This window comes from Oreochromis aureus, linkage group 7 (assembly GCF_013358895.1).
Source record: "Oreochromis aureus strain Israel breed Guangdong linkage group 7, ZZ_aureus, whole genome shotgun sequence".
Lineage (NCBI taxonomy): Eukaryota > Metazoa > Chordata > Actinopteri > Cichliformes > Cichlidae > Oreochromis > Oreochromis aureus.
This window is the reverse complement of record NC_052948.1, coordinates 19,439,452-19,453,336: the sequence shown is the minus strand read 5'-3', so window position 1 is coordinate 19,453,336 and position 13,885 is coordinate 19,439,452. Positions and strand designations below refer to the sequence as shown.

The following is a 13,885-nucleotide window of genomic DNA, read 5'->3' as shown; positions in this document are numbered from 1 at the left end:
ACACCTTGTGGATGAGTTACTGTGGTTCTTTGACTTTTGCAGTGGTGGCATCCCATTACAGTAATACACTTGAATTCATTGAGCTTCACTGAGATGACCCATTCTTTCACAAATGTTTTTAAAGGCAGGCTGAATAGCAAGCAATAATTGTAGGTGCTTGACTTTATGCACATGTGGCAATGGGGCCGAAAAGACCTGAATTAAAGATGAAGAAATCTGGGCCAATACTTTTACCAATATAGCATACCAATAAAGGTTTTTTTTTTGTTTGTTTTTTTACAATTGCTATCAAATTTCTATTTTCTGCCACCATGTTATCATCTCTCAGCAGTTACCATAGTGAGCACAATGTGATGATGAATCCTCAAGTAAGATCCAAGTTGTAATAAAGTGGAAATATCCTTTATTATTGTTACAGAGGAGAGCTTATTTAGCCAGAAGTAAAATGCCCCTATAGCCAAAATGGGAATAAACAAAAGCAAATCATCAGTTCCAAGTTAGTCTTTGGTTGAATTTGAGAAAATTATCAATAAAAAAAAGAATTAAGATGAACTGCAGGTTAAACTTCAGTTGATATTTTAGCATTGAACCATCAAACTGAGTAAAATGGGAGTCATTTAGTTCTCATAGATTAAAATAGAAAATATAGGTGCAGCACTTAACACATCCACATCCAGCACAGTTTTAATGTTCATGTTTAATGAATTTAGGAAGGATCTCTGCAGTGTTTTCATGCTACTGTCTTTGAAATTGCACAACCATTGAAATAGTTGTTACTGCTCAGGGAGCGAAAAAGGACTGCAAACAAGCTAAACTACAACATAGCAGAGCCCAGGTGTCTGAAACACGTGAAACATGTTGTAAAGATCTCTTCTGTTGTCAACACACCAGTAGCTATGAATTTTTTTCTTTTCTTCTTCTTTTTTTAAAGAAAAGATTAGGTTTTGTAGGGGTTTTAGGGGGGTCATGTTCTAATAGACACACATTTCCAGTCAGAGTTTCTAAAAAGTATTTTTCTTTACACTTAGTACAAAAAAAAGACATGTCTACCCGTTAGTGTTTTGTTTTAAGATACTATAACATAAATAGACAATTTATTTTCAGTGTTCAGAACAGACAGTTCCAGTGTGACTGGAAAACTAACATACTCCACCATATTCCAGTTGGCAGCAGAGGGTTTTAACAGAGTTCTCCACTCAGATATTGGCGCAACGTGATGCACCACACTTACAAAATGTTCTTCATTTCTACAGACCTCCACCATTAGCCCCAGCCAAGCTAGGGGTATCATTCATGTCAAGATTCACTTATGCCCCCACCCGTTAGTGAAAATATGACAAAAACCACAAAGAGTTTCTCGTCAAAGACTTAACAATGGCTGTCATTTCGATCAACTCCCAGGTTACTGTGAGTTCTTCTCCATGCGAGTCTGGTTATATTGCAATCGAACAATTACAAATCCCAGAGTGCAAAGCACAGTTCCCACCGAGGGTCTCATTCTTTATACGTAGTCCCAACTTCACTGCGGATACATCAGTACATAAGCACAATCTCAATGTGACAGTAAAGTTTTGGGGGTATTACCTACTGATAATTAGAATTTACTTTCGGAAAAGCAATTAGATAGATTCTGCTGTGCAAAACGATGCCTCGAAGAGCTGATAGTGTAAATCCCATTTCTTAGCTTCAAAATCTCGAAGACACACCTTCCTGCTCGTTCTCCCGCGTCTTCCTCGTTTAGCTAGTCCTTTGCGTGTCACTTGTTCTGGCACTGAGCTCTTCGTGTCCTTATTTGCAGGTAAACACCTCCGTCCTCTCACTGCATGTGTTGCATTTGACGAAGCAGCACCACTGGAACTTACAATTGCACTGCCACACCTTTGTGTACTGGTGTGTATTGTATCCCCGACCGCAGCACATAAGGTCGCAGCCGTCCGTATGTGGTGAGGTGCGGTTGCACAGGCGTCCCTGGGTTCCCATACTCCCTGTGGCTGCATCCTCCTCGCAGTAGTTGGGCGACCTCTCAATGTATACGAGGTCTGTCTCCATGGGCTTGCGGTAGCCCTGAGTCTGCTTTACCTTGAGGTGGGTGGGCTGGCGCAGTCGGCTAGCCCGGACTGCCTCCACGTGCACAGCTTTATTGTACTTGTCCTTGAGTACGTAGCCAATCTCGCGGAATTTCGGAAGAGTAGTCCAACATGTTTTAGTGGTACAGGATCCCGAGACGCCGTGGCACTTGCACTCTAGCTTCATCCTTTCTTCTAAAACCTGGGGAGTGGTAGAGACAACAAGTCAGCTGTAGAGCTCTAGCAGTTATAGGACTTTCAGGTAACAGAACCCCTAGATGAAGATTTCAATTTTCTTTTTCTCTATGGATTTCCAGTGTGCTGGGATAAAGGTAGAAATGTTTGAAGTGTCTAATTATTATTATTATTATTATTATTTTATTTCTAAACATGAGTGCAAAGCTCGAGACATCTGCATAGTTTGACTAGAGTGGAAGTCCACAAGAAAATCATTGACATTCAATCAACCAATTTATAGATCTTTCAAAACCTTTTTTCTTTTGATGTGGATACTTTATTTTAATCATTAGTTATTATAAGTCTCTTGCTCTCATTCATATTGTGCAATTCATCCCGTCCCCCTTCCCTCACCCTCAACCAGTCACAGCAGATGGCTGTCCCTCTGCGTTTCTTCCTGTTAAAAGGGAGTTTTTTCTTCCCACTGTTGCCAAGTGTTTGCTCACAGGGGGTCATCTGATTTTCTCTCCTTTCCTTACAATATAAAGCCGTTTTCCAGCTTTTACAAGAAATATCCTATAGTAGTAATTTTGCCTGTAGTTTCCATAAAACATATCAGTGATGCAGAAACAAAAATATCTCATATGTTTTCGATCGCTATTGAAAATCTGAATCCATTGTGCAATTAAATGTGTTACGCATGGAGTGTACAAACAGGCAAACTCAATTAATCGTTTACAGCTGGACAACACACATGGTTTATGTGGGTTCTTAACTAATATTATGAAAAAAAAGAAAGCATTATTCCCATATGGGTAAGATTTTGATGTATTATGTTATATTATAATTATAAGACGTGACTATATGACAGTTTATTTTGTGTAACTCCCTTCCTTAGGTTTGGTCTTAAGATTTGTTGGTTTATCTCCAACATATGGTACACACAGGGCAGAAAGTCTTCTCTTTGCTCCCTAATCCCGCGGCATATGGTAAATATTGCGTGCTGTCGTCAGTATTCAAGTGTCAATCCTTTGTCCCTTGAGAGTAGGAAAGAACAAAAAACAAAAACAAAAAAGTCTTTTTTTCTAAAAGACAAAGGAACAGAGAAATCACAGGGGTGTCGTTTAGTTGAGTCCTATTAACTCGCTGCTAACAAATCTGCCATGACTATAAAAACTCTTCATTTGCTTGAACAAAGCGGGCGTCTCTGTTGTTGCTGGGTGGCTGTGCAGCTTTTTCCTGGAATGACGCCTTGCCAACAGCACAAGTCATCACTTCTATCACACACTTATGAAATGTACACAAGTGATGTTCTATAGCTCTCTCTGTCTTGTCTACGCACTCATGTGGTTTGAGGAAATTTGATTTAAAACAAAAAACAAAAAACTGAGCCCTCCCGACTACATAAAAGCTGGGATCAGATGTCAAGTCTGCCTCCAGTATTAATTCAGAGTGAGGATTTCCAAAAATGCACTGCACAAAAACCACAAGGAATGTCTGGCATAAGGAGTCTGACATATGTATGGAAACATTTACTTAAAGTGTGTCCATCAAAGCCTCTGATCTGTTACTGATTAGTCCAATATGACCAGATACACATCGCTGCATACAGATGCACTGAGATGCCCTGAGATGGCTTGTCAAACACACATCTGCATGTAGACTTCTTTGGGTTTTTTTTTTTTTTTCATTAATAAGAGTAATAGTAACAATCAACAAAGCCCTCTTACACTCGTCATTTAAAAGGCTTCACATCTGAACAAAATCCAGATGTAACTACATAAAATCCAGTTTACATATATAGCCATGCATATGTATGTGCCTTCATCTGGCAAATTGCAGATGAAGTTGCAGAATTGCAGATCAGTGTTGATTTTCCAATAAGACTCCTATCTGTCTTTAACTTTTGGATGTTTGGTTTTTTTTTTAAATATTTAATACCTATGCGATGCAGCTGACACTCTTGGAGTGACTGTGCATGCATCATCAAACAAAGTGAGGTACAATCAGAGAAGGCCCAAATCTCTGTGTCCTTATAAGTTCTTAAACTCTAAGAAAGAAAGATTTTTAGCGTTCCTTCAGTATGCACAAAAAAAGAATCTGACACTTCCTCATAGCATTTAATTTTTTGAGCTACAAAGAGAGGGAGAACAGCAATAGTGCCAGCTCTAATCTAGAGAGCTGCCAGTACCATGGCATGCAGTGTAGACCCTATCAGCCTGCTGTGTTAACACTAGCATTGTCGGCCTGCTTTCACACCCTGAATAGATGCAGTCAAATGGCAGTGACATGTTTTGGTATTGTGCAGACAACTGCAATAATATCCTGTTCCTGACTTTACACTTCATAATTCCATGAAAGGAACTGGAAAGGATAAATGGCAGTCCTCCATCTGGCAACCACTTGGGAAGGCTCCATTTTCCCAGTGAACATTATACAGCTGAAGTTATTAATTAGATCCATTTTTCAACTTAGTATTGTCTTTTTTCTTTTATTCACCTCCCACACTCTCTCTGTCTTTTTTTCCCTGGTCGCTAACATTCTTCATGGCGTTCTGCTATCTGTTCTCTAAAAAATAAACTGCTGATCAGTTGATTGATCGCAGCTTTTTGTCACAAGTCTGCGACTTTGAGCTCTTTATCTGGGAGTGCTCCGCTTGTCTGGGACGCATCTCTGCATCTATGGATAAACACATGTTTGCCATTAAATCCATTCATCCAGTTGTTTGTGTCTTTGGCAGGCAGTTATGCCATGCTATCAACTGCTATCAAGTGACTTAAAGAATAAATAACAATTGTTCTTTGTAACTACTTCCATAGTGCTGCTAGCTCTATTTAGTTGCTCCAGACGTCCATTTATTTGTTGCGGTATCATTTATCAGCGTGATCTCCAAATGCAAGCTTAATCCAATGTGTAACCTTCTTTGTTTGGAGTTCAAAACAAAAGTTAGCTCATCAAGATAATACAAAAATTCACTGCACAGTAATTATGTTCTGTTGAGGATAGACATTTATTGTGCACAGTTTAAATAATATTTAAGTAAGTAATTTAAGTAAGATTTTTTTAAGCATTTTCTGGGGTTTTTGTGGCTTCGAGGCTAAAATGTGAGAATTTATTTTGTTCCCAAAATACGTGAAGAAAGAACAAAGTATATGACATCTTTCTTTACCTTTCTGCCTGCCGCATTGTTGTGCAAGTTCATCAGACGACGTGGAGTCTTTCTAATCTCGCGGGCATCCACGAAGCGGCTAGAGAACTCTATGCCGTACTCGATGTTGGCCGAGCATCCTCCCCATTTCCAGCCTTCCTCCTGATTATAATAACCCTGCTTCTTCCTGTCACATCCACACTGACTCAGGTTGCCTTGGCTGCATGCTGCGGTGATAGCATGGGCCACCCCAGCCGCTGTGATGGCATAGGTAAAAGCTGCTTCCCGGCTGCCTGAAAAAGAAAAAAAGATACCGCTTGAGAAATGCTCCACTCACAGCATTTTACAGTGCAGAGAATTTGATTTTTGACAACACCACAGATATTCAAAATCTTTCCCATCGTTCGATAAGCCACCATTTTGCTTTCCTCTCATGAACAGCTTGCCTTCTGTACCTTGGTAGAAATGTGGTCATACTTCCCACCACAAATTCCTTGGACCTAGCCTGCAAGAGTGCAGTGTTGGAATTCCAGTGTGGGGAGAGCTGGTGTAGGTGCTGTCCAAAGTGCTGAATTCCTCCACAGGAGCACCTTGTACTGCTGCCCACACGGCACACAGTTGGGGTCTGCAGGTCTCGCTGACTCTGATACTGATCACCGACAAGAAAGGAAGCCCTGTGGTGCCTAAATCAGATAATACCAGGACCTCAGAAGATAAGAGCAGCTGCTAAACCTAACAAGATTTATTCTACCTGTGTTTCATAGTCTGACTTCAGGCTTTAAAGACAATGCATGCTTACTGGCCATGAACACATTCAAACTGAAGGTTTAGATTAGTTGTTATTGGCTTTAAAAAGTTGTACTTGGGCTTATGTCACTAGATAAAATACAATGTGCACTGTCATCACTTAAAAACCAAAAAATAGATTCAATGTCATGGAAAATAAATTGAGAATGCCAATGCCTGAGGTATAGTCTTAAAATCTTTTGTTGTGTCAATAAGAGAAAAAAATTACATATATATATATACAATAAACAACATGTAAAGGACCTGGGTACCCCTTAGCTAAAAGGAGGGTGACAATAACCATACCATACAATTCCACTCACTTCCTGCATATCTGAAGGAACTGTACTATTCCCCTAATGGCTACAAAGGGATCTGACTTAAAAGACATCTTCTGTGGGTACAGGAAGGACTGGGGGTTATTACAACCCTGGTCTCCCTCCAAGTGGCAGTAATCTAGAAGGAGGCAATCCTCAGAAACAAGGCTAACCAAAGAGTGTTTTAAAGGGCCTTTCAGCCTGTGGAGAATGTTTTGTAAGTCTTTGATGTGTGTTGTGTAATGTACTCAGTCGCAATTATTGGAATCACTCTAGGTAAAATGTGTTCTGCTGTTCTGCACTTCAGAGGGCCAAAAGCTCCATGCCAGTTTATCATTTTCTTGTTTTTTCCAGTGGCCAAAATAACTGATCGTATCATTTGTAGAAACCTATTTATTTGTGAGTAAATTCTGGTAGCATCCTTGTAGGCTTTGGATAGAATTCTATTTTTTATGTATTATTTTTGATACATTGTACACAGTTTCAGTGTATTTGACTATATGTTCTAAACACTGATTAGCCTTTAAATACAAAAATACAACACAATGAAGTGAAAATTATAAGGAAACAAGACAAAAATGACTTTATGGATGCCAAGCAAACACTCGATAGCTTGTGTCATCCACTAAAGCGTATGTGTACAAATTTTTATTCAACTTTTTTTTCATTTCAAAAGCAATGTGCTTTATGTACTGCTAAATATACTGCTAATATGCAGCCATTTGCAGCTGTTTTCCATTTCATTTCCTCTTCTTTTTTTAGAGGGACTTTTTACACCTCCTATTCTGGTCTCGGGGGCATTTTTGAACTCTCAGAGATGTTTTCACCCAAAGCCACTGTTAATTTCCTACCCTGGCACTAGTGCTGTAGACTTAATACCATAGCCACAGGTTTGCCCGGTGGGCACTGACTCACAACCACTTGCTTCTTTGGTTAGCAGCAAAGCTGTGCCCCACCAGCTTGTGGTGACATTCTGCTGCCCCCACCTCATACACAAATGCAGTCACACAGCTGCAATGTAGATCTGTTCACATGCATACGCACACATGCAAACGCTCCCTGACTGGCCACATAATAAAATAACACGACACACTTCCACTTCCCTCCACCCTTGCGCGCACACACTGTTAAAAGCTCATTTACACATAGATGCACAAACAGAACATCGCTGTAATGTTTAAAACAGGATAAAGGCAGTTTCCAGAGAAAGGGTGGTACTCAATGAGTTATGCTATTAGAGGGGTAATGATGACAATCAGAATAGAGAATGCTTTCATTCTGTTTCCCTGAAAGTGACTGACTCATAAATCAAAGATTGAAAGGTTACGAACAAAATAAGTGGAGTGAAGCCGACAAGCCAGTTCAGACAGGCAACTCCAGCCACACTGTGTCATGCACGCTAGCATGCTTCAGTCTCCACATGTCACATCCCAAACACCCCTCCTCTCAGTTTGGTGGTCTACTTGCAGAATTTCCCATCTCTCCCTCCGACATGTCAGTGCACTACCCTGATATGTAAACCCCCTTCACCAACCCAACCTGTAGGCTCTGTGTAGATGTTTACTCATCACTCCCGATTTCTGTATCATATTTAGAGTGGGCGATGAGTCAGAGTCTAGACACCAAAGATTATATTCTGCTGTTGAATTGCCTGGCTCAGTTATATTAATATAGCAATGCAAAGGTGCAGCATGCGCATCCTGCGTGTGCTACATCTTTTTTTTTTTAAATGCCTGTGTTCTGGGGAAAGAAAGAGGCCCCCGAACAGATGTGCATCTGATGAAATTTCAAAGGAGAAAATGCACCCATAACAGCAGCAAAAAGCCCCAAAAGAGGCTGGCCCCAGAGTCCTGACAGCACTCCAGGAGGAACCACCCTGGGATAGCCTTGCTAGCTGCCAGTGGAAAATTGGAGTGACCAGAAAAACCTCAATGAACTTGGAAACATCCAGGAGAGAAGAATGGGGGAATATTAAACCAGATGTCTAATGGAGTTTAGTGGCAAGTGTCTGCTGCAGCAGCCAAGAAAGCAGGCAAGAAGATCAGGCTTGTTTCACTGAGAACAGGTAAGGGAGCTCATATGCAGACATAAAATCTTTTGTTACAGCCCTGCGTTGGGGGCTAAAACCAGAAATACTGACGCAGTATGCTTTGGCCTTCACATTACCTGACCACACCACTTTGGACAGCAGCCCCCGCTGCGATGGCCCGCCGTGTCTTTTGACCATCTGCCGAAACTAGGACATAAAAAGAAGTCTCTGGATGTAGTGGCTTGCCGCTAAAACTGCAATCTGTGTTTAGAGACGGAGGCAGGCACACCGCTAGCCAAAATTCACATGACACAGCATAGAAGATTTACAACCGGGGATACTATACAGGCAGCACTTGTGTACTATAGACAAGCTGATGTAGTAACATTGCCGCTGACCTCAACGGGCCTTGCTTTCTTCTCTGTTCACAGGCCATAGTAAAGATATGTTGTTGACAGGAGAGGAAAGGGAAAAGATATACTGAAGGGACTTGGATACAGAATTGGCTGTAGAGCGCCCTTTTCTTTCCAAAAACCAGGCCAAGGTCAGTCATGTTGTGTGTCTGCCCCATCATGGGACAAATGATTAAAATATACAAAAAAAAAAGGTCAAGTGAGGGCAGAAATGGCCTGACAACCTAGACTTGCTAAGCGTTCTCGCATTCATCTGTTACTATTATGACTGACCTGATGTTTTATAAAGCAGCTAGTGGAGATGCTGAGCTAATTTCCTTTACTAATCCTGCCAGCCAGAAATAAATTCCTTCTCTCCTCGTCAGCACGCTTCCATAAAACATGTCTGGGATTCTGAGAATTCAGATTGCACAATGTGATACATACGGAAGGTGTACAGCCTAAGAAAGATGTAGTGAAACATGCAGACTTTACAGAACATCACAGCAAAGGTATGATTCGGTTACGGTAAAGGTGAGGTGAGCCAGAGGATGGGCGAAGACATGCAGTAGACTAAAAGGACTGGAGAGAAGTAGTTTAGGCTGGATTCCTGGTAGGGAAGGGGTGGGGAGGGGGTGCCAAACAACAGCAAAACACACACACACACATACATACACACAAGTACACACAGAAACCGGCAGGTTTCCAGCAGGGTGGCTGAATTGCCTCTCCACACAGGCCAAGCCTTCTGTTGCTGGAGCAGTGAAGGGGAAAGCCTTTTAAAGACCCCTCATCCCAGACATGCACTCACACCCACAGGGGACACAAGGGGATGGGGTGGGATTGGGGGTGGGGGGTGGGGAGTGGATTGCATAAGAAATAAAATCTCCACAACACAGCGACACACTCGAAGTTCAACTTTCACATCACATTCGCACATTACCTGTAAGAACATCTTATCACAGTCAAATGGCCCACAGTGAACAAAGGGAAAAGTGTCACCTGCTGGTGGCCAAGAGTCTTTACACATATGGTGGGATTTTCACAAGATACAAAATAATAATAACAATAATGATAATAATAATGATAAAAAACATGATGCCAAACCTTTTTAAAGCAGATATGGAAGTTGCAGAGTGCTGTTTCTCAAGTAACATGAACATCATGGTTTTTTTTTTTCTCTTACTTTTCCCCCCTGCCTTGCAGCAAAACTATAGAAATTGAATCAAAACACTAAAACCCAGAAATAAAAACTCCAGGTCATCATTTTCAAAAGCAAAAACAAAGCATCGTGCATTAAAATCAGAACATGAAACACACTCTGCAGCTCCGGTGAATCAATGGAAACATGATACCGCTTTTAAAACACTGTGAGCACATGCAAGTTCATGGATACTACATAACAAAGTTATTTTACGTCACTGCGCACATATAATAAAGTTATGACACCAAAAAATACTGAGAATAAGCTCTAACCAAAGCCATACTGGTGCTGGAATCCTGTCTCCAGGGCCCCATGGAAGGGGAAGAAAGTTGGAGGAAAACCCCTCGCTTTGTGTACCAATCGCTGAACTGACTACTGCGCTCTCTACTACTGTTTTCCGTTCCGCTTTATGTACCGTTGCTATGAACATATGCTCCCAGCAAATTATAGACAAAGTTGTGGTCCGTGAGGTTTGCAGCTTGAGGAATTAGCACAGCCGTGTTCCTGTACAATAAAATAATATTGTTTTACCAGAACTAGGCTCCACATTCTCAGAGAACTCACATCACAGAACCGAGGAAGTGACACGCTTTGGCACGGCCGCTCACTGTAGGTCCTCCAGTTTGATTCATATAATGAGGAGGGCTTTGAGAAGTAAAGCTAAAAACAATTAAGAGGGTGTTTAACTTTGCCGGTACACTATTAAATTCTGAGAATTTAAGTAAGCTGCCTCCCAGGCACAGAAAATTGTGCTGGCACAAAACCGTTTCAAAAGCATCCTTTCTCTCCTCTGATCTGCCTGAGGTGAAGATAAAGCTTTTTGACTGAATGCTGAGGCTTGCTAAAACAAGCACAAATCCTTCTTCCCACCCTTTCATCCTAATAATGAGCCCAAATCAGGACCTCACCTGCACACATCTACAAACGTAGGCCGCTGCGCGCTCTACGAAGCATTCATCAAGTTCACGCGAGGACAATGTCGAGGATTTTCCTCAATTTCAATCTTTACTTGAATTTGTTTCATCTTCAGCGGAAACATATTTACCGAGATGTGTGCGGATCCCACAGCGCATCAACGAAGATATCATTATCCTCACCACTATAATCAACGAGTCAAATATGCCACTGATGACATGTTTCCCCTTCTCATTACAAAAGAAACCTCCAGACTTGACATTTTCATATTTGGTGATACTCATCATCACACAGTCAAAATAAAGCCCCACGTCTCTTAGCATCTTCTCCCTCCAAACCGGTGTCTCTGCCTTAAAAACCCACTAAGACTCCCTCCCTCTCGCTGTTTCTCTCTCTCTGAACTCTCACCTAAGCGGGCCAGTAGCGATGTGATTGTTGGCACATGTAAATGTCCAGTGGTGGACCAGCAAGTAGAGAATACAGTGATGGGCCTGGGATTGTGTGGAACAAAGCACAGAGTGAGATTACAGTTGATCCTCTTGCATCCTGCTTCCTCCTGCGTCTAGCTGCACTGGCAGACACAGACAGGCGCAGATCCCACCGATAACGCGAGGCTACGGGGAGCCCCGTGTGCAGGGGGGGGCCGCAAGGGTCGGGTCTCTGAACAGCTCAGACAGACTGTGGGTGGGCGGGGGAGAGAGAATTAGAAATGGGGTGAGGAAAAGGTGAGGGACCCCAGCAAACGGACACACCCACACACTCTGAGACAGAGACAGAGCTGATGAATGAACAAGCAGAAAAGCGGACCCGGCAATGATAGTGCTGTTTGGTTGTGTAGGACGACAGGCCACACCCTAGATACAGACATATGCTGTGGGCAGAGGATGTGAGGCAAAACGCTGGGAAGAAAAAGCGTAAGACATGACCTTTTACTGCCGATGATGACCACAGCCCACACGCTGCAGAACAACAAAGCAACGGAGTCTCCTGCTATCTGATAAAGTTAGTGAAAGATCCTACGCACGGGACGCGCAGGCGCACACGTCCGACCGCTCCAGCTTCTCTGGGCTCACATGGAGGAAGGCAGAGAGGATTAGCGCAACCCACATGATGACGGGCTGAAAAATAGGCCTTTTATCCACCACCGTTCCACCATAACACAATGCACGCGTCATTTCCACGCTGTTATCCGCTCGGTGCCAACTGCTTGGCTGCCTGGGAGTGGATCTGCTGTTTTGCTGGCAGATCAGCACTGGTGATGCATCAGATCTTTTATCAGCTTCAATATTCCGTCCTTTAATGATAACAATATTTATTTTTCTTTATCTCTGTGGGATAGCGAGATTTGGGTGAATGATTAAGTAGTGGAGCTGCAGTATGCCTGAAGGGCGTAGAACCAACAAGAAGTAATCCCCACAAAGGGGAAAAATCCTCAGTGGCAGTGAGATGATTGATGGCATTTCGGGAGAGTTCACCAGTGTCAAAGTATCCACTTGTGGCTCTTGATAAAAAAAAAAGAAGAAGAAGGAAAAAACAGCTTGAAGAATGGCTTTTTGACTGCCTTTGTTAAGCTAGTCTTGGGCATGACACCTTCTTGCCAGCTGAGTAAGCTTGTGTGTTTTTTTTCTGCCAAGCTTTACTCCCAGCCAATCACAGCCTTGAAAACATGAGATGTAAGTTTACACAGTTATGCCATGTTATTTCTTCTTTGAATTTTGAATAATTGTGGGGTTGACAGTGTGGATGGCTGAAATTACAATGCTGACTGATTCCCTTTGCCTTGCTTTGTTTATACTGTCCTTGAATGTCTGCTCTCGAGACACAATCGCCATGTGATTTAAAGGGGACTTTTCTGGAAATCTTCATCTGGCCAGAGTGAATATTTCAGCTTGTATTAGCTCTCGCTTTGTCAGAATGAGCAAAACAAAGCAATAACTGAACCGCGTGGTCATTTTGAACAGATTTTCTCGTCCGTTCATTATTACCCTTAGGTTAGACTGATGCTGTGCCTCCATTCTGCGGAGATATGATTTCACCACAAAACGACCATCAGCTGATTCCGAGAAAGGGAAGGAGCTCCACCAAAGAATTTATAATCTGCAAGTATTCTGTTGTCCTCGGCCCAGGAGCTTGTAGTGCGGTGCGTCGGATGAATTGTAGACGTGTGGGGGAAAAGCAAATTAATGGCTACTTCAAGTCTTGACAACAACAAATAAAATGTGGGTATAATAATTATTAATTATGACTGTTCAGGAAATTTAAGAACACCACAGGGATTCTCAAATCACACCAAAGTCATTTTTAAGATAATGATACATATATATAGATTATTATTAACTCGAGCAACAATGTGGAAAAAATGGTCCCACACGGTTTTTTTTCCTCTGATTATTGTGTTCGGAATGGGAAAAGACACCAAAAATGGTTCATCTGTTGATTCTGGCACACTCCATTCTCTGTGAATTCAGGTTTTCTATAAAAATGGGAATGGTGTATATAAGACTAAGCCAAAATTCCCAAACTTTTGTCAACCACATCCTCTTTGCACTTACTTATCCAACTCCACTGTGGATAAAAAAAACAGCCTCCCTCAGTTATGTCTGGCTCTTGGTGTCTGCAGTGACCTTTCCCCTCCTCCGAGAGGTAGCCCTGCCATCTCCAGCTCCCGATCAAGTATGTGCCTGTCCGGGGAGTTCTTTCCACACAAATGGTTTTCAATGAACCTGCTGACTTAAACAACCTTTCTAGTGACTGGATGCCAGTTTGGTCCCTGCAGCCCTGTAGGTTCTGGCAGGTGGACTGACCACTACCTTCACCACACTCTTGATCCTGTGAGAGGAAATGGGTGAAA

The 13,885-nt window shown here is 42.1% G+C and overlaps 1 protein-coding gene across 2 annotated transcripts in view; it reads right to left on the bottom strand.

Annotated features, from left to right (window-relative positions):
* Positions 1-386: 386 nt before the first annotated feature.
* wnt7bb (wingless-type MMTV integration site family, member 7Bb) overlaps positions 387-13,885 on the bottom strand; it is a 28,666-nt gene continuing 15,167 nt past the window's right edge. For both annotated transcript variants that reach the window (XM_031727804.2, XM_031727724.2), the window contains exons 3-4: positions 5,413-5,684; positions 387-2,268 (exon numbers count right to left, since the gene is read on the bottom strand). In XM_031727804.2, the coding sequence (XP_031583664.1) occupies positions 1,789-2,268; positions 5,413-5,684 (752 nt within the window). In that variant the 3' untranslated portion in view covers positions 387-1,788. The remainder of the gene's footprint in view (positions 2,269-5,412; positions 5,685-13,885) is intronic.